The sequence below is a fragment of the Phyllopteryx taeniolatus genome, chromosome 17 (genome assembly GCF_024500385.1).
Source record: "Phyllopteryx taeniolatus isolate TA_2022b chromosome 17, UOR_Ptae_1.2, whole genome shotgun sequence".
Taxonomy (NCBI): domain Eukaryota; kingdom Metazoa; phylum Chordata; class Actinopteri; order Syngnathiformes; family Syngnathidae; genus Phyllopteryx; species Phyllopteryx taeniolatus.
In genome coordinates, this window is record NC_084518.1 from 5,225,309 (window position 1) to 5,251,815 (window position 26,507).

At 40.6% G+C, this 26,507-nt stretch overlaps 1 protein-coding gene and 1 long non-coding RNA gene across 11 annotated transcripts; one reads left to right on the top strand and one right to left on the bottom strand.

Moving 5' to 3' along the window:
* Positions 1-601: 601 nt before the first annotated feature.
* On the bottom strand, positions 602-16,719 carry samsn1b (SAM domain, SH3 domain and nuclear localisation signals 1b). 9 transcript variants are annotated; one of them, XM_061752506.1, is made up of 15 exons: positions 16,548-16,719; positions 14,561-14,692; positions 14,280-14,323; positions 13,434-13,474; positions 13,254-13,340; positions 12,996-13,084; positions 10,953-11,091; positions 9,592-9,953; positions 7,926-8,003; positions 7,744-7,851; positions 5,910-6,042; positions 4,285-4,430; positions 3,482-3,688; positions 3,237-3,387; positions 602-1,332 (listed from the first exon to the last, which is right to left on the bottom strand). In XM_061752506.1, exons 1-15 carry the CDS (start codon positions 16,569-16,571, stop codon positions 1,151-1,153), a joined length of 1,923 nt encoding a protein of 640 aa, XP_061608490.1. In that variant the 5' UTR covers positions 16,572-16,719; the 3' UTR covers positions 602-1,150. The 9 variants fall into 9 exon arrangements, with proteins under 9 accessions (XP_061608490.1, XP_061608493.1, XP_061608492.1 ...); XM_061752509.1 differs by having other exon boundaries at positions 13,254-13,319; positions 14,561-14,695; XM_061752508.1 differs by having other exon boundaries at positions 13,254-13,325; positions 14,561-14,695.
* LOC133467540 (uncharacterized) lies at positions 5,478-26,125 on the top strand. Of its 2 annotated transcripts, none has more exons than XR_009785242.1 (5): positions 5,478-5,599; positions 10,112-10,227; positions 13,028-13,096; positions 15,282-15,372; positions 25,949-26,125. It is a non-coding gene; the product is annotated as an uncharacterized LOC133467540 (long non-coding RNA). The 2 variants fall into 2 exon arrangements; XR_009785243.1 differs by having other exon boundaries at positions 5,553-5,599; positions 10,109-10,227.
* The last annotated feature ends 382 nt before the right edge of the window (positions 26,126-26,507 follow it).

Consider the following 26,507-nt stretch of genomic DNA (forward strand, 5'->3'; position numbering starts at 1 on the left):
AAAATTAAATAAAATTTCATTAAAATAATTAAATACGACTACCTCGAGGACTGGTTGGAGCGGAAAGTCTTCCAATATATAACAGACATAAACCCAAAATATATTATGACTCCAATGTCTAAACGTTTTCCCTAACAATCAGACCAACAAAGAGACTTTTTATTAATTGAAAGTCAAGTGGATTCCTTATCTTTGACTGTATCTTAAATTCATGTTATTCCTTATTTAGATATTTTACGCCGCCACGTTGCCCGACTGGTTAGCACGTCTGCCTCACAGTTCTGAGGACCGGGGTTCAAATCCCGGCCCCGCCTGTGTGGGCTTTGCAGTTTATCCCGTGCTTGCGTGGGTTTTCTCCGGGCACACCGCTTTCCTCCCACATCCCAAAAACATGCATGGTAGGTTGATTGAAGACTCTGTGCCCTGCGATTGGCTGGCGACCGGTTCAGGGTGTACCCCGCCTCCCGCCCAAAGATAGCTGGGATAGGGTCCAGCAGACCTCGTGGTCTCGTGAGGATAAGCGGTACAGAAAATGGATGGATGGATACATATTTTGCATTTTTCTTGCAATTTTCACAAACTAATAGTTCTCCATCACTTCCACATACATATTTTATTTCAGCCAAAAACATCTTACATTTGCTAGAGTAAACTGTTAGTGTTGCGAGTCAACGCTCAACATGAGCATGCCCCCTGTACAATGTTTAAAATTGTGTTGATCCAAATAATTTAAGGGTCATTTTCACATAATTTGATCAATAACGGAGACAATAGTGCAGATATCAATGTCTCCCATGCTGAAACAACCATGCTTAGTCCTATTTTTTTTAAACTTATGTATGATTTAAAATGTGAAAAATGCCAGGAGTTGCACAATTTACATGGGATGCCCTTTCAACTCTGCGAATACAAGTGCCTAAATGATCCTGACTACTCATTAAACCCATTACACTTTTGTCTTCATACAACTGTAATAACGGTAAAGGAATGCACTTACTTTTTAGTTTTAATGCTCATACCTGTCAAATGAATTCAATTCCAAAAGGAAATTCAGTGGGGTAAGTCTTTACTGTTATTGATCAAATTCTATGAAAATGACTCATAAACATTTGATTTGGGCCACGGAACACTTAAAAAGCCAAATATCATTTCATGAAGCCATCATCTTAGAAGGTTGAGGGGGTTGGTAAGGAAAATGAAGGTCTGTGTCCTCTCCAGTGATGTCGGTGCTGTCAGATGGCATGTGGCAGCCTGAGTCTCTCGGGCAGTTATTCGTGTTCTCGCTGGGGGTCTCGGCCTCTTGATTGGGCTCCTTCTCCAAGTGACAATTAGCTGTGGTGAAGAGAAGGGCGCGTGTTGCAAACTGTCAGTCAAACAGTTGCTAAACTGAGCAAGTGATTCTTTTTTTCTTCCTCTGTTCAACTGATTCACCACCAGCTGTGTTCAAAGCAGTTCCCGATATTAGAGCATTTTGACTGATCTTTCAAAACCCATAGAATATTGTGTTTTGCGACAATAGAAGCACCAAAAGAAAGAGTAGACTCTCTTCTTTTGCCGGGAAAAAAAGCTTGTATCTACCTTTTTTCGTTCTTTCGAAATCAGCTGGAGAACCTGATTGGTTTCCCCCAAAACACCTGCTTTTGGCCAACAAATGGAGAAAACGAACTAAAAAAAAAACACGTCAAGCAGAACTGTGACTTTGACCCAAATTTTTTTTTTCTGCTTTTTTGACACCTTAAACTGCGAAACAACAAAAACGAGACTAAGAAAGGGCTTTTGATAACTATGAAAAGTGTCTTGAGTGAGGCTGACTCAACGTCAGTGGCCATTTTTACGTCGCATTCGCCGTTCAATCCATGAACTGTGTTATCTTTTCTCACACACTTTCTACTGTTTGAATGTAAGGTTAGGCACTGTCTGCAATTGTCTGCATTTGTTTCCTCCCAGCGGCACGGTGGCCGACTGGTTAGAGCGTCAGCCTCACAGTTCTGAGGTCCCGGATTCAATCCCCGACCCCGACTGTGTGGAGTTTGCATGTTCTCCCCGTGCCTGCGTGGGTTTTCTCCGGGCACTCCGGTTTCCTCCCACATCCCAAAAACATGCATTAATTGGAGACTCTAAATTGCCCGTAGGTGTGATTGTGAGTGCGAATGGTTGTCTGTTTGTATGTGCCCTGTGATTGGCTGGCAACCAGTTCAGGGTGTACCCCGCCTCCTGCCCGATGACAGCTGGGATGGGCTCCAGCACGCGCGCAAACCTAGTGAGGATAAGCGGCTCAGAAAATGGATGGATGGATGGATGTTTCCTCCCATAACCATTGGGAAAAGCCGATATCACACCCTATCATTACGTTCGACTCAAAGGCTGTGCTCACCTCAAATCCAAAGCGATGCAACGCTGCCATCTAGAGGCATCTGTTCGTCAGCGGTTTACAAACTTGACATTGACTGACAAACTGGGCGAGGTCCAACTCCACGCGTCGCCATTGAAAAACGTCTTTGACGTCTTTACACTCGTGGTGGTGGTAGTGAACGGTTGTATTCCAATTGACGAATATAAATGTCCATGGGAGTTAATGAGTCAAGACTTGAGTATGTCTGTCTTTCTGTCTGTCTTTTTGTATTCTATTTTTAGACACTATGTCCCCATTAATTCTCCCATGTCTTATCCATCATCCAGCCACCCATTTAATCTATACATACTTGTTAACCTGTACCTATCCTTGATGACTATGGGGGATTTTTACCAACCCAACCCCCCACCCACCCCAAATCATGATGTTAGCACCACCATGCTGCACGGTAAGTAGGTTATGAGGTTATGAGCCACATTAAATGTGGAAACATTTTGGAAATTATTTATCTTGTCTCTTTTTTTCATATCACATAAACCTGGCATTTGAACAGGGGTGTGTTGACTTTTAATATAAACTCTACAAATACGTCACTCGCCCTTGCCTCTAACGGTTAATTGCCACCATGTCTATGGGCAATTTAGACCTTTTAATGAACCTGAAATAATGTATAGTTGGACCTTCAGAGGTCGCAAGAGAGAACTCAAAAAAGCTAAAGGCCAAATTGAAAACTCTCGGGGGTCCCACCAGAGATTCAAGACCCCATGAAAAAAGATTTCAAAAGCCATATCAAATTTTGAATCGTCTTTCTATAGCTAATCAGGTCGCAAAATGTATGAAAGTCATTGTCTTTCTGAGCTTTTCTGAGTTTCCCAATACTCACAGCCCAGTTGTTGCAAGGACTCGACAGCAGCGAGGAGACGACGCCTGTGTTCTGGATCAGTCACTTTCAGTTTTGTCAGGTGATGCTCCCTCAGCCTCATCAAGTCATCTACTGTTTGGTAACCGTTCTGCTGCAGAGAGCTTGAGTATTCCTGGCAATACAAGCACAGAAGTTCGAGTCAGCAAAGAACCCTGTGATATAAAATGGCGATGTTTTCGGCATTAAGAAAAAAAACAAACGAATACCTCCAAACTGAGGCGCCTCAATACTTCATGGACAGTCGATCTACATTTTTGGCTTGCTCTGTGGTTTTGCACTTCCTTGCATGTCTCAGGACCTGCCTCTGTAAGCTCATCCACATAGACGAATTTAAAGTTGCCTACTTTGTTGTTCAACATCCCAGTCCATATTCCCATAGGACGCTTGTGGATGATGTCAATCACGTCACCAACCTGAATAAGAAGTGACGTTGTGTGAATAGAAATTACTGATATATTTATTGCCAACAAAAACATAATGACTCTGTAATATGACGCGGTTTAATATGACGTGGTCATTCAATTAGGAATATTGACATTTTCATTACCCATTAATTAATTAGACACCTTTGTATCTATATCACAATGTTTATCATTGCACACGCTTGCGCTACTGATTTATCATACCACACTATAATATTTATATTGCACTAGTAAATAATATAGTCATTTATTTCTTTATATATTGGCAATTTTATACAGTAGCTACTGTCCTATTTATACTTGTATTCATCATGCCTCTGGCTGTAACCCCTTGAGTTCCTAGTGATTTCTCAACACACAAAGATATTAAGGTCAATTCAATTATTTCAGTTTTGTGGGAAAGGTTTTGGGGAAGGTCCATTTCTTTCTTTCTTTCTTTGACATGATTACTATTTACCCACTGCATAATCACAGAACAAAAAAGGAATCTCTTTGATAATGTTGGCACGGATCCACTGATGTAATCGTATTATGTTAAAGAAATAGTTGACTCTTGTTCAAGTATAGCACTTCCCAGAGTTGAATACCTTGAGTTTGAGAGATTCTGTGTCATATGGACTCGGCATAAACTCTGTATGGACTCTTGCTCGACCGCAGAAGTGTCTTGTGCAAAAGACATCATCATCCAGCCTCAGACTGCCTCTGTTACTGGAACAATCACTGGTGACTCCACCTGGCAAACACAAGACAAAACAATGAATCTATTGAAGTGTTTTCTCTTTCACTCAACTCCTAGTTCCCCAAATTGGAGACCACTTATAGTTTTACTTTACTCTGAGAATAAGGTCTACAGAAATAAAATGTAATACAGTGAGAATAAAGTTGACCATCATCCGTAAGAGTACTTTAATGTGATTATGCAAGTCTCAAACTGTCCGTGCTGGACTAAAATTGTTATTTTGTTGTGAGAGACGGTGGCCAGTGGAAATTATCATGCAATAAAGTTAGGTGCAATTTGATGGAAGCGGCAAACTGCATTTTAAATTGCATTATGGCTTTTAATAGCTGCCTGAGGCAAATATGAGCTTTCAGGTTTAACTTCCATAACAACAACAACAAACCTGTGCAGCAGCTTATTGGCATTTCACTATAAAAGCATTATCAGGAAATAAATGGTGTATGCCCACTGAAACGCTAGGGGCTCATCATTTTAAAAAGAATGCAGATCGTGTTAAAGTTGTATAAACAGCGTCATGCAGTAACTTTAACAATGCAAATAGGGGCAAGATCGCTTATTAAAATACAATGAATTACACTAGTGAAATTGATGAAATTAGGGTGGGGGGGGGGGGGGGGGAAGTCATGGTACCCTCTGTAGTATGAGTAGATAAAGGTCTCAGTCATATCTGAGTAAAAAAAAAATATATATCCTATTTCTGTAAATGTCATAGGATTTTTAAAAAGATATTTTATTTTCATGGACCCCATACAATCACACCACAGACCACTAGAGGGTCCACAGCCCCCTGGTTGAGAAACACTGCTCTATAGGAATTTTAAAATTGTTTACGATTGAATGTATAATTACAACGTACCATACGAGATCAACATTAGCTGGTGGAACTTCCAAAATAAATAATAGACACATCAATACATTACAATAACATTATATTGTTTTAAACTGAGTGTGTTGTACAAACTCTCCTGTTTTTTTTTAAATTCATTGCCTCCACCTGGTCTCGTCAGCTCTGCTCCTTGCCTCCTCCAATCAGCTGTCTCCAGACACTCGTGTCTTGCCCAGGTGTGCTTCGTTATAGTCTGTCTGTATTTATTTTCCTTTTTTTCGTTAACTCTTCCTTTTTGCATTGTCATCGGTCGTGTCGTGTCATGTCGCCCGTGGTGGTGAGTCTGTCCCATTTTCTCTGTTCTCTGAATATCCCTTTTGTTTTTTAACTTTCTACGAGGTGTGAACGTGAGTGTTTACGCTTGTTTGTCTACAGTATATGTGCCCTGCAATTGGCTGGCGACAAGTCCATTGTGTACCGTGCCTCTCGCCCAAATTCAACTGGGATCTGATGCAGCTCGCCAATGACCACAATGAGAAAGAGATCTATAGCAAATGGGTGCATGACTTGATTTTCATAACGTTTATGTTCCCATTATACTTTTTTATTGCCACTAGTTTAAATTGGCTTATCATTTCGGTTCTTACTTGAGGAACTTTGTCTACTGTTGAGGCTGTAGAGGCTTTCCATTGAAGTACTGGAGAGCTTGCGTCCTTCAGTGAGTATCCTCATGACACCAGACTCCCTCTTCTTTGCTTCTCGATTTTGATTGTCAACACACTGCAATGAAAGGAAACACCCTTTTTGTCATGTCATGAAGTGAAGATAAAACGAGCCTGTCACAAAACTAAATCACGACGCAAAGCTGCCGTATTAGACTTCTAGAGCGATGAAATACAGTATCGCAGCATCCAAGTTTATGTAAAGTCATGTAGGACAAATACTTAATCCTGTAAGATTTTACTTGCTTTATATAGCTGAGACCTATGAGGTGTGCACTCAGGATAATGCGCATCTTTTTTTTAAACTTCCTCATTTGACCAGCAGGCTTACTTGGCATTATGTATTTTCTTTATGCATTTTAGATTGTTTGTCTTGTAGTACAGTGTGATCTTAAAATACTGTAATTCTCCTAAAGCATAGTAGTATCTTGGTCTGCAATGAAAAACATTTAAATGCATTCAGTATTTCAAATAAGTAGTTCATTTAGCATGTAATGCAAGCTCTTTTGTCTGGTTTGCCCAATAATGGGGACCAAGAGTCATAATTCTCAATCGTCCATTACTGTACAGAAGTGAAAAACCTGCCATACATCGAGCGATGCGACTGAACGAGATGGAACTGGACAATCTTGAAAAAAAAAATCACAGTTCGCGACTGACCCTGGCACACTTGCAGACAATCCTGATCCTGCAGTGGTCAACCAGACTCCAAGAAGACATGACAATATTTCCACCATCACATTGCTTTTCATTACTCTGACTACGCCTCGGTACTACAGTCATACAAACACGGCTGTGCATCCCATCATTCCATCAACTCTTCCTCGCTTTCTCTTGTCCAGTTCACCATTTTTGTTGTGAAAGATCGTGTGACATAACATGGCATTTTGTTTAGCTACAAACATCTGTGCTGTTGCTGTTGCTATTGTGGCGTAGTGCTTCGCACACTGACTTCATGCGATTTGAAGTGAAATCGTCAGCCAAACTGGTTGTACGTGGTCAACAACTAATGAAAATTACTTGCAGAACCACAAACACTGCAAGACGTGACTTAGCAGTTCAGTTGCGTTGGGTCACATCACTCAGTGTGCAGCGGACTTTAGGCTAAGTATTTCTGCAGAATAACCTCTCGCTCCCCTTTCACTTGTGCCTGCACTCAGTCTGGCAATTACAGAGACACTTTTGCCATTACTGTATGAAAGGTTAATAGAGCCACATCAAAATTAAAGAAAGAAATGCTACGGCAGTAAAATATAATTTTTTCGAGAGAAAAAAATAAAGTCGTGATTGACAAAATCCCCATGCAAACACAACAATCCAGACCAGCAGTTTCCCTGTAATAACCTGCCATACCTCAAGCTATATAGTATTATTATAATATTAATGAAAAAACAAACTAAGCACAAAAGAGGTGACTTCACACTGGGTGGTTCTTTTCTCGGGAACAGATGTTTCAACAATCAAATGTATACTTAACTAAATATTCAACTGTACACAGCCCAAACATATAGGCATACATTAATGCTCGTAAAATTATAACCTCATACTTGTAATTTTCTTACTATATTCTTCTATGACTTTGCTTGCATAATTGTATGTACACTATTTATTTTTGCGGTATTACTTTTGTATTGGGCCCTAATACTCCCTCATAATAATAAAAGCCAGTGTACCATCAAAAAAAATAAAAGTAAAGATGCCAACATATTACTGACTATCTTTACAATTGCTCCAATTGCAGCAAGCTTTGTGGACATACAATGACAGCTGCGACCTTTTTCTCTGCTGTGGTTTCAATGGGCTTGGTGTCAGCCTGTGGTGAGTCCTCAGTCTCCCGCTGCCTAGGTTTGGATCCACTCTGTTCCAGCTTTAAACACAAGGCACACTGTAAAGGAGAGCTCATTGTCACAATGCACAATGTCAAGATGGTTAAACTCTTACCAGAGAGCTTGTATTATGCTGTGGTCTTATAAATGGCGACAACTCCGTGGGGGTGCCTGATTTTCCAAAATTGGTCAACTGCGGGGTAAAAGGGAGATTAAAATGCTATATGATGACAGATGGACAACAGCTGGCAAGAAGCTGTATTCCTCTAGCGACTCCACATATCATTAACAGTTGGTGTTTATATTATTATTATTATTATTATTTCTGTTATGAAACTAGGTCAACCTCCAAAAGCCATGCAGTTCTTAGATTAAGTGTATTACTTCAGTCCGAACTCCATGCCATATGTTAATGACACCAGTGATTACGATTGTGTGACTCTTTTTCCAAATCTCCCTGCATCGCTACCATTAAGCACCAATTATACAAGTGTTATGAAAGCACCAGCCTCTCCCTTCTGAAAGGACTATTGGTTTCAGTTTAATGGTCTTCTACTGCTGTTTTTCTTGGCCTTTTGCTTATTTACTAGCACAGACTGTTAGTGACCTAACACCTCACTGTCTGACTACTCGTGTATACATGCCATTGTGGTCTCAGCCTGTTCGATCCCAGACTTCACATAATAGTGCCATACCAAACGCACAACAAAATCAAACCCTTGGGTACCGTTTCATGGTGCTTAGTACCCCCAAAATAGGTTACAGAATTGAGCCGTTATTTTGTTTTGACAATAGTCAGTTGCGAACCGGGTAAACAACCACCACCATCGGTGTTGTTCACCTACAGGGCGGCGGTGGAAATTCTGCTACTGTGGGTCAAAGATGAATGAGAAGAGAAAAGCGTGTCCTTAGACAAAAAGATAAGAGGAAAGCACTGAGTCTAAAACTGAAAGTAGGGACTTTGAATATTGGGAACATAACATATGAAGCTTGGGAGTTTGTTCACTTGGTGATTATGAAAAAGCTATATAGGTCGAGGCATGCACACTGGGAAGGAGAGGAATGAAGATTAGCCGAAGTAAGACTAAGAATATATGTGCATGAATGAGGGGGGGAGGCTACAAGAAGAACAGATAGCAGGGGTGGAGGCCTTTAGATACTAATGGTCAACAGTCCAAAGCAATGGGCGTGTGGAAAGGAGGGAGAAGAAATGGATCAAAGCAGGTTGGAACGGGTGAAGGAAGATGTCAGGTATGTTCAAGGGTAGAAAGAGTTCCTGGTACGATGAAGGGCAAAGTTTATAAGACATTGATGAGGGTAGCCATTGTTTTTTGGAGTGACCAGGTTGGATAGGATTAGAAATGAGCTCATCAGCGGAACAGCCTTGGTTAGATGTTTGGGGGAGGGGGGGTCGTTAGAGAGACCAGACCTAGACGGTTCGGACACTAGTTTTCGTCCACTGAGCCATTTTCTCTAGCACTTGTCCTCATTAGCGTCGTGGGTGAGCTGGAGCCGATCCCAGCTGACTTTGGTCTAAATGCCCTGGACACTCTGGACCGCTTGCCAGTCAATTGCAGTAACATACATTATTGTGAACACACTATAGCACTTATAATCATAGTTACAGCCCGTTTACAGCCTACACATACCTATAGAAAAGAAAAACCCATGTTAACATATATATCATATCTTGCCTTGCATACTGTGTATCCTATATGTAACGTGTAATGCCAGTCAAATTGAATCTAATGTAACCGAAACAGAGAAGCATGAACTCTTACTTTGTCTTCTGTGGATTGGATATATGTGGCAGAGTCTGTAATTGTGGTAGGAGGAAGATCAGATTCTTTTCTGTCCAGTTCCTGAATCAGACTCTCAAAGCGATCCCATTCTGTAGCCCGAGGAAGCAACAAGTTGCCCCCGCAGACCCACAGCTCATGTCCAGGTTGGCGGCAAGTGTGATAGAAGGGCGAACAGGGCTGAGAACAGTCAATTGGGCTCCAAACACCTTCCCTCTTTGAATCCTCATTGAGGTTTTTTACTTCTTCGTGCTGCAGCTGCTGTTCAGTTCGAGAAGTCGTCTTCTCTGTTCTTTTGCCGAGACCGATGCAGGTCAACACTGGGTTGCTGTTACTTAACACATCTGATGAGTTTTTTTTTGTAACAAACAACAACAATGACTTGAATATACTGTACTGTGCAAAAGTAACTGACTTTAGATATGTTTATGAATGGTATAATGACCATATCAAAGTACAACATCGCTCAGTAAAGACAATCTTCTGTTTGTTGCTTTAGCAGGCTACTTTCTGGTTCATAGAGGATGACAGTTGAGCCATTGGTGCTAAAGAAAATTGACTGGAACAAAATGGAGACTGCGGAGTATAATAATGCTGCATCAGCACTCAGGCAATATGGTAAGCTAATGGTGGCATGTGTGTTTCTTTGAAAAATGTCCAGTCATGTACCCGTGGCTTCAATTGTTACAATTGTTAGAATGATGCTGCAATTATGATTCTGCTTGACCTAGGGAAAGCCAGCGGTGGCTTACGCCCCCAAAGAACCCTGCCTAGTAATTGGAAATAGTATCTCACATCATCATCCGGTAATCCAGTAAATACAGTAATGCAGAAAGCCGAAGTGTTTATCAAAAAGAAGTACAAGAAATTTAATATCCTTGTAAGCCACTGTAACATTATGCATAGTTTGAACATTGACTCTATCACCACAGAGACAAAAGATGACAATAGACGGTGTTCGGTCTTCGTTCATGTTTACAGGTATGATATCATACCATATCAAAAAGACATGTATTTCCCTTTTGTCCCAAGACACCAGTCATAAAGAAAACTCATTTTAGCAAGTTCGGCTTTAAACAATCATGTAATCAGTCCTAGTTATGATCGTTAGCATAGCATACACAGGAAGTCAGCTATTCCGTGTTGCGCATTGGTCACGCGACGTCCCGCGTAGATCGGATTTAACTGTACTTAGGCAGTGATTCTTTCACGTACCACCAGAGGGAGCGTGCTTACTTGTGGTACCCATACCACAATTTGAGAATCACTGGGTCATTAAATACCTTTGCACAGTACTGTACACCTCGCAATGAAGATAGAAAGTATATCACCACAATACTCACTGCAATTATTAGGCTGGTTCTTTCCTTTTCCAGAAAAACTCTGATGTCCTTTTTTGGCTTGCACAAAATCATGTAACATCTTCAGTCTTCTTGCTGTTGAAGTCATCACTCCATCGTTCTCATCGACATCTTTACGACTCTGAAAATATGATAACGTTCTTACTTGACCAAATGGACCCCACAATTGCACAGAATCCAGAAAGCATTACTGCACTTTGCATTATTATTTTCATGTACTGTATACAAAAGAGACACGTTCTCTAAAGCCTCCAGGTTCACAGAGGAGCTTGAGCTTATCCAAGTTGACTTTGTGTAAGAGGTGGGGTACGCCCTGGACTGTTCACCAGTCAAACGCAGGGCACATACTATATATAGAAGCCATCATTCACACACTCACATTCACACCAATGGACAATTTTGAGTCTGCAATTAACCCAACAGACAAACACAGGGAGAACGTTCGAACTAAACACTAAACCTCAGAACTGTGAGGCAGAGCTAAAGTTATTAACTATTATCTTGGTTGGACACTACTGAAACTATTATACACAGTACTGAAACACCTGTGAATTCATTTCATTGTTAGAATAACTGTTTTGACTTCTGAGCATTAAAAAAAAAAAAAAAAAAAGTTGATTCAAGTTTTTCAGAAAATATAAATTGGTCAAAAGAGTCACTTATAAACCTTTACAAAAAAAAAAAAAAAAAAAAAGTTTAGAATTTACATTTTAGCACTGGTGGTAGTGCTAACAAAATGTGATGGGTGTCCAGGCTGGTCCACAAATATTAAAGTGATTCAGGAATGTAATTGCAAATTATCGATATTTCCCTGAGCACCAGCCACTGCGCCGCCATTTTTCTTTTTTTTTTTTTAAAAGCAGCAATTGGGACGTATGGGACAATATTGCCTCGTTATATTTTCCTCAAGACTGTTGGCCATGTGAAACAGTGTTAGGTGCAGGTGTAAAGGGTCCATTAAAGAAGATTAAAGATAATAAAGCAGATTAAAGCGAACAGTGGACCTGATTTGGCTGACATACAGTACAACCGACGATCACTCACATGCTGCCTTTACCCCGTGTAGCCTCAGTTGTGTCCAAACATCATGAGATTAATGACGGCAAAGTCAAATTTGGGGGCGCTCTTTTCTAATACTCTGATGCGCGGAGGATGGGACAAAGACAAACAACCAGGGTCATGGGCACACACGTGCACCGACATGTGCGCTGACATCCACGCACGCATGCCGCCTGCATGCTTGGCACACAATGTCATGTGGGCACAGGATTACAGAAGGCTAAACTCTCCTCAGCCAAGCAAATAATTGTGATTTGTTGTCTTCAAGTACTAATGCCTACACTGAATGTCTTTAGAAAAATGGACTTTTATCTTCTCCCCACAATTTGAAAATGACAGTACTATACTCAATTCTGGGACATAGTGGGATTAAAAAGTATCCAAATGATAAAGAACATTCAGAAACTGAAATGACATTTGAAGTAAAACCTCATGTCTTAATTGCTAGTGTAGCATGGTGACTATTTGATAGAAGTGATGTCCCTATACAATATATTGTGTATATTTACCCAGGGGGGAAAAAAAAAAAAAAAAAACTAAAACAAGGGGAGAACTCAAGAACCTCTCAACTGATAGATGTGATAAACACTACGCTTTACAATAACTTTATACTAAAATAGTCTTCTTTCATTGTATTTGATACATTATATATATATATATATATATATATATATTTATTTATTTATTTTTATTTTATTTTTTTATTTTTTCTATTTTAATTATCGTTGACACCTTTCTATGCTGATTGGTTTATAGAAATCACAAGATTCTCCTTTTACCAAAGTTACCAAATATCTTTCTTAGCCCCAGTAAAGGCTAAAATCAACATATATCCATGTAGTAGTCTTCATTTTATTTCATGAATATTCATGTATCATAAAACTAGGGGAATGTAAATATGAATCCATCATAAAATATTGTTGCTGCAGTTAAACCAGATGAGAGCAAAAAGCCAATGTGGTTTACTTGAACTCGCGGTCCATTTTTTGTCTTTGCAGTGTTCAGCTCCTTCATTTGATCTTCTGTGTTGTCATGACAGGCTGCTTCTGACGTTCCTGTAAAACCAGGTAAGAATGGCACTAATTTGGATACTGCCAAAAAAAAATACAAATATAAATCCAGAGTCAACATTTTCTGCAGTATTTTGCGAGTTCTTTTATCTCCTTAAATGTTGTAACCAAGGCTGGTGTAATTGCAGTAAGTGCATTTTAATATTTTACTGACCAATGTTCAGTTCTGTCTCTTGATGTATGTCCTTCCTGAGACCTGATGCTGTCCAACATGTATAATCTGTTTCTGGAAGAGAAGACGCTGCCGCATTGAAATGTAACAAGTGATTGAGATGAGAAACATTATTAATGAGAATAATAGAAAGTGTTGAAATCAGGATAATCTTACACTAACCTGATGTTTCCTTTTCAATCGCTGAAACTGGGATACAAGACCTAAAAAAGTGTCAAGAAATATCGTCGTTTTTTTTTTCATCATCATGGTAAATTGTTTTGGAAATTACAACAGCAAGACTTAAACCATCAACTTCCTTACGGATGAGCTACTGACACTTGCTTGCCTGCTCTCACAATAATTGCATGTTTTTTTTGGTTTGTTTTCAGACTGCATGATAGGCTATTGGAAGATTAAATTCAAATGTTAAGGCTGTCTTTTTGTATTAGCGCTGGGACTCACTGGCGAGTAGCCTTAGGTAAACCCCGCCATTGAATGAATACATGATAAGCTGCCGAAAATGGATGGAATGATGGATGGATGGATTGAATGATGATGCATGGACAGATGGATGGATAATTTTGGCACTTAAGGCACTCCGTACAATATGGGTTGACCTCAAAATGCTTTGGAAATGGTCTGAAGATATCGTCAGAGTTTTGTAATGATTCGACTCATATTGCAGTGAATTAGTTAAGGGCAATTTACCACTGAGCGTAGTAGGCATTTTTTTTTTCAGCCATTATAGAATAATGAACTATGAATTGCATAGTTCATGCAGTTGAGATGGATGCTTTGACACATGTTTCTTCATGCCGCAGCTCAGATGTCAAAGCGACTGCAAAACTGGCAGACAAAGCAAATTGAGCGACACCGAAAATACTCATATAATGATCATAATGTTTTGTATCACAAAGAGTATTACATTTGTTTACATAAATAAATCAGAAAGAAAACTGAAAAAAGAAATCATTGTATTACCCGGAACAATAATTTGTATTTACCCAAATAAGAAGATGCACATACCTTCTATTGTTTCTTTTTAATCTTAAATTATTTGGTGTTTGGACCTTGGGAAAATAAAAACAGATAAATCTGAACTTTAAATATAAAAAGAAAAGAAACAAAGTGATTAAACAATGAAATATTACCATAAAGATGATTGGCGCTAGCTGATCTAGATATATACAGTAATAATACACAATATTTATTAACTAGCTACGACTGATGTGACTGTTTAGAATCTGCCCTTACTGTGCAATAGTCATGTTTGATTTGCTTACTTGTGAATAATATTATAAACTTACATAACTAAGGTTTGGATCTGAGCCAGTCCATTGAGGTCTCTGCCTTAGAAGAGGGCTGCAGTGGTATTTTGGTAACACATCCTTCAGTGACGAGCCGTTGGGTGGTTCATATATGCTCTCTGAGGAGCCATCCTGCTGGATCCAAACATGAGAAGAAAAAAAAAAGAACAAAAAACCACATTCATGATCAACTCAACTCCAAATTGAAACGGAAGCAGGTTGTCAGTGTTCATCAAAGAGGAACCAGTCATCGGTGTGACAAAAAATCTATGAAAAAAAACACAAATCATTTGGTTCTAAAGTTATGCTGCATGAGCAAAATCTCCCTTATACTGTATACAGTATGTTTAATCAATAGCAAGCATACTTGGATACGCACCATAGGTTAGCCTGCTGTAATGATGGCATTGCTTGCATCAAAATGCATGTTCGTGTGCTAGGGAAGTGACGGTATTGAAAACATTTTCAAACACTACAAATACAAATATATATATATATATATATATATATATATAGACGAATGACCAGTAAATAAACAGTCAGTGGATTAATGTTCAGTTCTGTGGAAACATCTTTGGCAAATGTTAAATTTGTTGTTTGAGCAGTATTATAAGATCGTATACAACTAGAAATAACGAGCATAATAACACAGCGTAACAAGCACTGATGAGAGTTTTGGTTTATGTTTTTGGAATAATCCTTCTCATTGTATCTTCCTTAGAATTGGCTGCGTTCTTGTCAAACTGGCTGCTGCGAAAAAGCTAATTAACGACACAACTTCAAAGCGAGGCTTGGCCAAAGAGTTTTGTAAGGTATTACATACACTTACATTTTATTGTTACTCTCACACTATCCCTCCATCCATTTTCTAGGCAATTACTCTCATACATTGTAGAACAATTCATCGATTCTGCTATGAGAATTGTTGAAGTTTTGAACATTGAAATGACTACGTGGCCTCTGTCCTGGCGTTACGTTTGACCACATTTTTAAGTGAGTTTGTTTGTTTGGAATAGTATTCACGCAGAAAACTTTGGCAACGATGGCTAAAACACTCACTTAAAAATGATCGGTAAATGCTTTGGAGAATTCTAGAAGCTTAAATAATTTCCCTACTTCCCGATCTCAAACCATGGGCAAATTGTATCCAACTAACAAGATGAGGAGATAATATATATTTCACAGAGACCTGTCAGCGATACTGAGCACTGATACATAAAATTTCAGTTAACACCAAGACATAATTGTGAAGAAAGACCTTTCTTCCTTTCTGGGGCACATGATGATTCGCCGATGTGTCAAACCACCGCAGTGTAGCGCCAACTACTGGCGAGGAGGACCTACTCGATGTCATTTCTTTTTGCCTTCACGAGTACATGATACCTTGAAATAAGGTCAATATCGCCCCGATACAGATACCTGGTATCGATACTCTCTCATCCCTAGTTTGCTACATTGTATTTTAACGTGATCATTCATGCGTTTCAACAACACACACATAACATTATGACACCTTACACAATCAAATGAGATCAAATACAAGAGATGTTTCAAAGATTCTGCCCTGGCAAAGATAATTATACTCCATTTTTTAATGGCGCTACAAGTACTTATCAATGTGTTTCACATTGGGGTTTTTTTGTTTTATTTGCAGTGGGGCGGAACTGCATTGCATTATACGGAAAGTGTTTCTATTATGTTGGCTCTCTCATGCATCCAAATAAAACAAGAAAAACTGAGCATTACGGGTATTATTGTAAAGACAGAATATGTGATACATGCTCTCGTTTTGGATCCCATTTGATTATGCAAGTGATCATAATGTTCCACCCAGTCTTTGTATTTGGATTAATACGCGTACAAAAAACGAATACATCAAGCAACGAAAGATCCTCGTCAACAACAATGCTGCACCTCCGTTATATTGCTGGATGGATTATTATTAAATTATACCATGTGTGCCACAAAGAGCAGAAATGGGTCTTACCAGAGTGAAGCAAAACAGGTTCATGTTTGAAGCTCTGTGCCAAAGACGGTAAAGCCAAGTGCACAAAAAAAAACAAAAAAACAAAAAAACACTGTGGTGTCCGACTACTTTCACACACAGACACACACCCTCACACACCCCAGTGATGTAAAGGCTCACACATGCACCATGCTGCCTGCAGCCCAATAGCCTAATCCCGGTTCAAAATCCTTTCCTAATCCAATAGATGCAGTGAGCCGTCACTGTCCAACACAGGCAAGGCCACCCGTTGCAACAAGACAATAAACAACCATGCAGATGGGCTTTTGTTTGGCGTGTGTCCGAAATAATTACAATGACGGTGGTCAAGAAATCTCCGAGCGAGGTTCAAGTTTGGGCGACTGTGTTTACGAGGAGCGCGACGCATTTGGGAATGAGCTTTCCATTGTTTTTCATAGATACCCAATGAGGTCAAGTGTGTTTGTGTCAGATTTATCAGATTTATTGACTTAAACATGACAGTAAAGGTATGGCGACCCATAGGTCCAGAAGTATTTGGAGTGGGAAGTATTTTTTTGTGGATTTTGCCTCTACACACCATTTGAGATGAGCTAATAAAGATGTGACACATCTAAAGATGTGCACAAAATATGGCATTTTCCATTCAGGAATTAAAGCAGTTTTATTTCAAATGTCGGAAGCGTGGCTGCCATTCTGCACCTATGGCCCCTCCGACCACCACCGACCGTCCAACCAAATGAATTCATAGGCAGTGTGGTAGAGGAACACAACGATGGCATGTGCTCGGGCAGAGACACGGCTGTCAACCCTCTGGTTGCAGGGCGTACGCTTACGCTGTAGGTCATGCCGCCCAATGTTTTCTACATGGAAATGCTTTGCCAGGCCTTCATTGTAGCCACATTTGCTCGCTTGTGGGTCTTACTACGTTCACCGTTTGTCTCCAATATGGGAAAAGCATGATATAATTGCCCTGAAATCCAGCCATTAGATCTGTGTAGTCTAATATTCAGTTCATTTGCTCTCAATAAAGCCCTCAGTAACTCATAGTAAGGTGACTAAAGTGGATCGTAGAAGCTTGTATTCCTGTGTGGGGGAAAAAATTTACATCAACAGAACAGAAAAATACAGTCAGACAATTAAAAAAGAGACAATTAAAAAAAAAAACTAGCATTTGCAGCAGGTTAGGGTTAGCTAACCCTAACCAGTTAATTTTGAAATGATTTTAACAATGTTTGCATTGTCTTCACTGCCCTTAAAATCCTCCTAAAACATCTACTCAGTCTAAAGAAGCCCCTTCCATTTGAACTGAATGTTTCATACCAGCGTGGGCTCTCGTGACCCTAATGAGGTCAAGCGTACAGAAAATAGGATGGAAGCAACAACCTATCCCTGGTGACATTGCTTGAGAGGCAGGATCAACCCTGAACTGGTCCCCAGCCAATCACAGGGCACATAGACAAACAATCATTTACACTCATATTCACACCTACTGACAGTCTTCAATTAACCTAAAAACCAAAAAATACTGTACAGTGAGTACAGTAATGTCTTATTTCTACATATTTCTACGTTGCTCCTGGAGATGGCAGTGTCACCCCTTTTGAATTTCCACAATCTCTCACGATTGACTCCAAGATTCAATTGAGTTAAATGAATGCTTTAGTGTCTCTTTTTAAGTAATGCGGTTCAGCAATTTTAATCTATTTGGTTACTCAAGGCTCTAAATGTGTTTATTTCAACTTTTTTTTAATTGTTTTTTTTTATTACAGCCCATGACTTCTAATGCACTGTACTTTTGAGTGTTGGCAAGAATGGCTGCCATGGGATCTTGCTGTATATTACTTGCATAAATTTCATTCGGTCATTCTTGAGAAGCTTAATTAAACACTGGAATTCCTTTTTTTCGACAGTCTGAATGAAATATGATCCTCCAATGTGTGAAATTATAATATTAAATCACAGTCACACCTTCGGTCTATACCTGCTGCAGTTAAGAGTTTGACCTCTAGTTTGAGTCCAAATGCCGACATTTCTTCCATATAGGGGATGGAGACAACACCTCTGACCTTGTGTCCAACCTTTAGTTTACCCTGGCATTCCTGTGTTGACCTGTGACCCCAGCGATGTACAGAATCTCAGCCCAGAGGTGGTGACCTAGTGACCTTTCTTGCAACCTTTTGAACTTTTGACACTCTCCACACCCCCAGTCAAAAGTGAAACAGTCTGTCCCCTTGGAATACAGTAAATGACCTTTTGTCCCCTTGTCCGTCAAAGGTATGCGAGTAGGATGACCCCGCTAACCTTTCATTAGTGCTTCCTTTTATTACGCCGGTTCCTCTCTGCCTTGTCAGCACAGCCCAGGGTGGGGGGGATGGTGAACGGAGGGAATGGGCAGGTTGGAGGGGAAGTGGAATGAGAAAGAGGAGGAGAGCCAAAGCAGGAGAAAGAGCGATGGGAAGGCAGAGAGAGAAAGTGATAGCAGTGCAGAAGACGGAGCCAAGGAAAGACAGATTGGCAGCATCTGCTGTGTTGACTAAAATGTCACCTTTAAATGGCTTCCCTCTCCTTGATGCTGGACCTCCCTATCTGATCTCCATTCTCCTTGGGACTTGAAGTTGCGATGAGTGATGAAGGACACGACACAAAGCTTATATAAATAGAGCTCCGGTTCAAGATAAGCTTATAGGAAAAGGAAATTTCTATTTTTCATGCAGCTCGACGAGCACCGCCAAAATCGACCATCTGAATGTTAAGTCAAAGGTCAGCATGTCATGTATGAGTAAGATAATTGGATTTTGTGGCACACTGCTACTGAGGGCCGTTATGACCTATATCATACGAATACTATTTCCTGGAGCACTGCTTATAAGATACAAAGATACTGTAAATACATACTGCATCTCTTCTCAACCTGAGAAGCGGTCAAGAAAATGGATGGATGGATATTCATACCCTGGGAATTTTGTATTTTTTTTTCATTGATCTTGATCTTTTGGCTGGAAATAAAAAGAAAGACGCAGAAGACTGTAAGAAGTGTTTCGACATTATATTCACTACTTTTGTATTGTTTTTAAATTGTCAAATGATTAGGATCAACTTAGTGCTCTCGTGTTGTTCGAATCAACTAGACCTCAAATGCCAAGTGGGAGTGTGAATGTGTCTTGTAAATGGCTCCCAAACAAATATCTCCACAAAAATACCTAAAAATAGACAAACCATCATCAGCTAAATCTGCCCTGGGGGTAAACACGGCACATTTACATGTGTGGGGTGGCAGTTCTTGTTAACTGTCACTTGACATGCGATCCGGTTGACGTATAAGATTTTAGTGGGTATTCGTGTGTATGTGTGAGTGTGAATGATGGGTAGGGTCCTCAGCATTTTAGGGCTAAGTTAGATCACGCTGACATTGCCTCCATGTGGTGGCTTTCCACAGGCCCCAGCAGTGTCACTCTTCAAGTCATTTCTATCCTAAATGTCACTCTCAAAACGCCAGTTGCCTTCTACTGCGTTGTGTCCCAGGGGCCATATTCACCCTTCAACCGTGAGGTTAGAGTAATGTCACAAAGCGGAGATGGCACTCAGACCCAGAGATGCCGCAACGGGGCGGGCAACCCAGGCAATTCCTCCATATCGGTCCATATCATCGATACAACTGGAAACCCCGCGGACAGTGCAATCATGACATGTTGGGTTTCCTGAATCTCCATAATGGGGCCCCCTACCAGCGGGCTTGTTGATTTTAAGTTGGATCTGTTTATATTGATTCTTTAAAAGTCCTATTCCATCAAAATCCAATTTTTTTCAACTGTTTTATGCAGTTTGACATCGATGCAGTTTGTCGATTGAACGCAATAGTTTTTGAATACCAAACCACTTGTCAAACGGGGAAGATTTGAATTCGCCGTCATTGTGACGCAGAATTGACACTCATCATTCAAGTACCTGACAACTTCATGGTCGGTACACGCCCATTCATCCATCCCAGAAAAAAAAATGGTTGAACAGCAACGCGGCTGCGTCTTGTGCAAAGCTTTGCATCGCCTGCCAAACTTAGTTGGGGAGAAATTCCTAAGCATCTTGGAACCAGAATTGTGTTGTGTTCGAGCACATTTTGTACAGGATGAGTCCATAAACATGAGCTTTCACATCTGCTGGAAGAGCGAGTGAAAAAGGGCATCCTGGGCTTTTTCAACCCAAATTATCTCGCAAAGCTGAAAAAAAGGACAAACATTTGTTGAAAATTGATGACCCGGTAGCTTTAATAAAGTATTTATTTGGTTATACATCATCCTGTTTTGTTTTTTTTGTTTTTTTTGGGGGGGGGGGCTTCATGGTACTGGGACCCCATTGGTTATACAAACACTCATGGTCAGGCCTCATCACTTGCTCTTTGTTTACTCCTCTTTGAGCTAATTCATGGTGTCACTGTAGGCCGTTAAATGTATAGACACACTGAGAAATGTAACGAGGCTCAGCGGGCGTGTGATCACGGCTGGATTGTGAGACCCTCCGTGCACACTTGATGGTGATGTGATCACAGCTTCTACTGTTGGTCCTGAATGGCCTTTGGTCTAGCGTGACCCAGAGTTCGCGATCCGTGCTTTCATTACCACTGGTGTGGCGAATTTCCATTAATGCATTCCAGCAAATCACCCCAAAAAAATATATATTTTTTAATACAAAAAAATGGCCCTTTATAATATTGTACTTCATAGAAATATAAAATAATAACATAATTAAATAAAATGTAAAGAATTAAACAGTTTGTGCATGACTTAATTCTGCAATCCAATTTATTGTGCCACTCCTCCTAGTGTCGCCACAGCCATGCAGATACAAATGAAGAATAGTTCAACTTCTTCTATTACTACTGTAAGTGACTGAGTAAGATGCTGTATTATTGTCATTTTTCATAGAGGATAAAGAATATATGCATGCAAGTATTGTTATATTATCTGTCTACATGTGCTGCACCACCGTGCGTGTCCACACAATTATTAACCGCCAATATCGATGCTAGCGGTGAGCATGACAATAGCGTTTTGTATTGTTTTGTTAGCATTAGGCTAAGCGGACTTTCCTTTGGCCAAGCTGGGGTTGTTCCAAATACACTTCTCTTCGTGTTCTGTTTATTTTGAAAGTAAACTTCAACTCGGAGCGGCATTACAGAGCTTGAAGCATCTTTTTTTGATGACTTGTTCACTATTTGTCACTTTACTGCCAATTGTAAAGTGTGTGTTTGTATCTCGTTTGCGCTAAATGACGGCATGTATCCCGAAAAACCCCGTAAGTCAGGTCACTCGTATCTCAAGGCGCTACTGTATTATCGTTTACGAATTCTCTAATCATGGAACATAAAATTGGGGGGGAAAAAAAAAATGCAGAAAAATATCAATCTCGATACAGTACGTAGTTTTCTTGTTTAAAATATGCTCAAAGAATGAAAAGGTTGCGCAACAGTATGAATGAATGAGAGTACCGTATCAGACTTTACCATTAATTCATCATCATCAACTGATTGCAACGTAATTTTTAACTTCTCATCACAGTATCGTAATAAAGTTGAGAGGAATGTACTGTACATACGCTGTATTGTACGTACGTGCTTAGCTATAAGCCATTTATACGTTTGGAAGTTTGTGGTATATTAACGGTTGAAATTAATGTTAAACAATGTCCTACAAATACGACAGTTTAAAACAAACACATTCTCCATGCATAAAGTTTTTCTAATATGTTTAATTCTGTATCTTTAGGCAGTATGGTTCCTGGCTTACAAGATTTGTCCCAGTTTTTCTTTTACTGTACTTCACTTGCACAACAAGACAAATGTTTTTTATGTTATGACTTAAAGCAGTCCTGTGTTTGGCAGCTGCATAAGCAGCCACCACTTTATCAAAGGCACAAATAATGAAACGCTTCCTTTGCATCTAAAGATAGAATATAATAAAAGTGTTGTCAAAAACATAAAATAGATAATACGTTTGTGACCCACTTCTGTCCCCTAGCATGGTCCCTTGTTCTGGATAATGTCAATTAAAAAAATCCCTCCATAGGCATGTGAATCTCTACAAAGCTCCTGTCACTGGTTTGTCATTGTGAGGCCGTGTGGAAAGTAGGACTCCTCTCGCTTGTGCACCAACCTACACATTCCAAATAAAAAATAAATACAATGAAAGAAAGGATCTGTCACTTGTCACCAACACGATCCCGCTTTTACTTCTCAAATTCCAAACCTTCAAGCCCAGAACATTTGTGCAGCTTTTGGATGTCTGCTCCAGATAGAAGAGACTGTTAAATACGATTTAGTCGGGGGGTGGGGGGAATGTTTTGTGGTCAACCATTACACATTAATCTTACTAGCTACTGTGCAAAATTGGAAAATCTGCAGTAAATATTTGATCACAATGACGAAAAAAGTAAATCATTTCACCTTAGGGTACCATATCCGTCCGGGGTGGCTTCACTACTTCTGTTAGCTTTGTTGTTTGATATAAATAACCTTTGAGATGAGAATGTAATTTTTGGGTGTATACATGAAATTTGGCATGTAAAAATGTTTTCTTCTTTTTTTCCCACCCCTTCGACACATTGGCCTGACTGAATTTCAATTGCAATTTCTCCCAGAGAGTAGTTAAAAATGCAGTTTGATTTCCAAAATTAAATACGGAATCTTGCTAGTCTTAATTTGAAAATTCACTTTTAGGTGATGTATGTTTAAGGTGATTACAAACCTTAACCAGAAGGAAATGCACTCTTGTGGAGTTAATCCTTTCATATGCTCACTGAGCTAAAGTCTTTGCTGAACTCTATGAGTCACATCTCGTATGTTGACGGTTTGACCTCCAAGCTTTTGTATGACTTCTAATGCCTACTTTCCAGAAAATATTTGTACTTGAACTGTAAAATTTTATTGCAACAATTGATTTTGGATGTGGGAGTCTTTTCAGTTAGAGTAACCCAATCATTATATTTTCTCTATAAACAAAATGTCATACAAACAACCTGAATGTATGACCACAGTCACGTGGAAAATCATCTCAGTGTTCGGCATTCTGGGAAGGAGTTTGTAGACGCTGTATCAGCTATGTCTTGTACAACCAGTAAGTGCACTGCTCTGAGGCCTGTGGACAAAATGGATGTGATATACAGTATATCATTTGTACATTGTTTGGATGGAGGCTGTTCATAAAAGTGAAGGTGAAGTGCGTTGCGGGGTCTCGGGGGCAGGCGATGTGCCACAAAGATGCTCCCTGACATCTTCCTCAAAGGTGTTTCAGACAACAAATAGCAGTTCTGTCTCCTGTCAGCCTGCGGGCCACCTGGGGGTCAGGCATGACACTCTGCGCCTTGACAGCACAAGCCCCCTCGACGCCCCGCTCGACTCATTCTTGCCGGTCCAGGGCCAGGCTGAAGCCCCAGAATGCGCCGGGAGCCGTGACAGCCGATGAGGAGTTACGCTGGTGAGAGGGGCGAAAAATCCTTCTTTCCTTAAGGTGCAATGAAAGGTCAGGATTCGGTGTCACCGGGAGAATTACTCACCACGCAGCCCACCTTGACATCATCGGGGAGCCGAGCTGCAGGGAAGGAGCGAAGATGGAATGAGGGGAAAGAAGTGGTGGAGGGATGGTGAGCAGTGGCAGGTAGTTGGAGAGTAGGTAATGAGTTGGTAAAAGGGGGACAGGATGACAGGGTCACAGGGGGAAGCTGAGGCGGAGAGGCATGCAGGTTGAGGTCATGGACTATAGGAACCATGTACATATGTTCGACCTGATGCACAGAATCCTTCTGTTGTTTGGATGGAGGGGGTCTTTGATGGGGATCCAAATGGCCACTTCACGGCGCAGGTCTGTAATCTCCTCCCGAGCCAACTTCATATCGTCCACCCGTGGAGGTCTGCGTACTTTGCGAGCATTTAAAGGGAATGAGAGGAGCCGCTTTGATTGGACAGGATTGAAGTCAGCTGTGATCAAGCCCACAGCAATGCAGATGTCAGCACAGTCTCTGCGCCAGGGTGCACTGGACCACGAAATTACCAACACCGGAACGAACCCGTGGCGGCACGGTGGACGACTGGTTAGAGCGTCAGCCTCACAGTTCTGAGGAGCGGGGTTCAATCCCCAGCCCCGCCTGTGTGGAGTTTGCATGTTCTCCCCGTGCCTGCGTGGGTTTTCTCCGGACACTCCGGTTTTCTCCCACATCCTAAAAACATGCATTAATTGGAGACTCTAAATTGCCCGTAGGTGTGACTGTGAGTGCGAATGGTTGTTTGTTTGTATGTGCCCTGCGATTGGCTGGCAACCAGTTCGGGGTGTACCCCGCCTCCTGCCCGATGATGGCTGGGATAGGCTCCAGCACGGCCGCGACCCTAGTGAGGAGAAGCGCCTCAGAAAATGGATGGATAGATGGATGGAACGAACCCGTCTCTGCGCAGTTGTACCACGCGTCGCGCCAGATTTATGCCATCTATGAAAATAGAGCCCCTAGTCGAAACACTTAAAAGGAACCCTCGCTCACAAGTTTTCCTTATGCCATTGCAAAAAAATATATAGATATCTTGTATAGTTGAAATCCATTAATAAATTTTCTGGGGTGCTTGTTCTCATTAGGTTTGCTGGTGAGCTGGAGCCTATACCGGCGGACTTTGGACAAGAGACCGAGTACACCCAAGATTGATCGCCAGCCAATCGCAGGCCACATATAAACAACCAATCATTTAAACTCACATTTACACCTACAGACATTTTAGTCTCCAATTCATCTAACACGCATGTTTATTGGGGAACATGTACCCCGAGGAAAAGAGTGAGATATTCTAATCACTATTCCACAAATAGTTTAAGAAATAAAACCTCTAAATTGAGTTTATAAACACATAAAGCTAATAACATAACTCACATATAAAACAAACTTATAAGAACAGTGAGGGTTTTAGAGGGCTTTAAGAGGCAGTCATACATTTAATTATTATTTTTGAATCTCTTTGCAGTGTCTTTGCCACCTGAAAAGCCAAAAATAAATAAAAAGTGAAATGAGATGCCACTAGCTTGTCAGACATTTCGCCTGCATTTGAATTCTGGAGGGTTCTACCACTTCATACCTCTCTAATAGCTTTCTTTCTCCATCAGGGCTGTCTCACTATCTAACTCAAATGTAGTTATGCACTAGACATTCTCTCAATATTCAACGAATTGCACTTTATCTGCCTGCAGAGCTCTGTGGCATTCATTCTACCTGCCCGCACATATCAAGAATTTAAACCCTAGAGCACTTGGTCTTTGACAGCTTCCTGAGTCTGAATAGCATTGAGGGAGGCTGAGTGCAAGATTAAGATTGAGATTGATCAGCAGTGAGACAGTGGCTGCGTCGCTTGCTGAGTGTTTTTGATTTTTTTTAAGGTCACCCTCTCCAGAGCCAAAAGGGCACATCAATTTTGGAGCCCTCGTGAGGAGGCGCCACATATTCTCCTCGATCACTAGCCCCCTGCGGAGAAACGACATCTGAAGGTGCACTTGATTTGTGTGAAACCTAGTACCCTGCATGATCAGAATAGAAAATAAACAGACCGAACAGGAGGGAGGGGGGGGGGGGGGGGGGGGGGGGGAGGGGGGGGGCAGATGGATAGGACCTCAACATGTGACACCAGAATGTGTAGCAATAGGAAGGCAGACAGTTGGAAGCAAGGCCATTGTCACAAAAGAGGGTCAAACTTTTTGTTCTTTGTAAAAGTAACAGTACAGGTCGGTAGTCTTGGAAGCTGTAAGACAGTGATTCTCCAAGTGTGGTTCAAGATGACAAGCGGTATGCAAGATCGCTCTCGTGATATGCAAAAGAATCACTGAATTAAATGTTCAAACTGCGCAGAATTTTACAGTGGATTCAACTTTTTTTGAATCCAGTACAGTACACATTTGTTAAGAAAAGTTCAGCTGTATTTAACTTTTAATACATTTACAT

Excerpts from the sequence above, each read along its gene's own strand:
- samsn1b (XM_061752505.1), bottom strand. The coding sequence starts at position 16,571 with ATGAACCTGTTTTGCTTCACTCTG. Across the intron at positions 4,431-5,909 it reads CAGTAGACAAAGTTCCTCAA|GTGGAGTCACCAGTGATTGT; the intron begins GTAAGAACCGAA and ends TGTGTTTGCCAG. Across the intron at positions 3,388-3,481 it reads TGAGGCGCCTCAGTTTGGAG|GAATACTCAAGCTCTCTGCA; the intron begins GTATTCGTTTGT and ends TTGTATTGCCAG.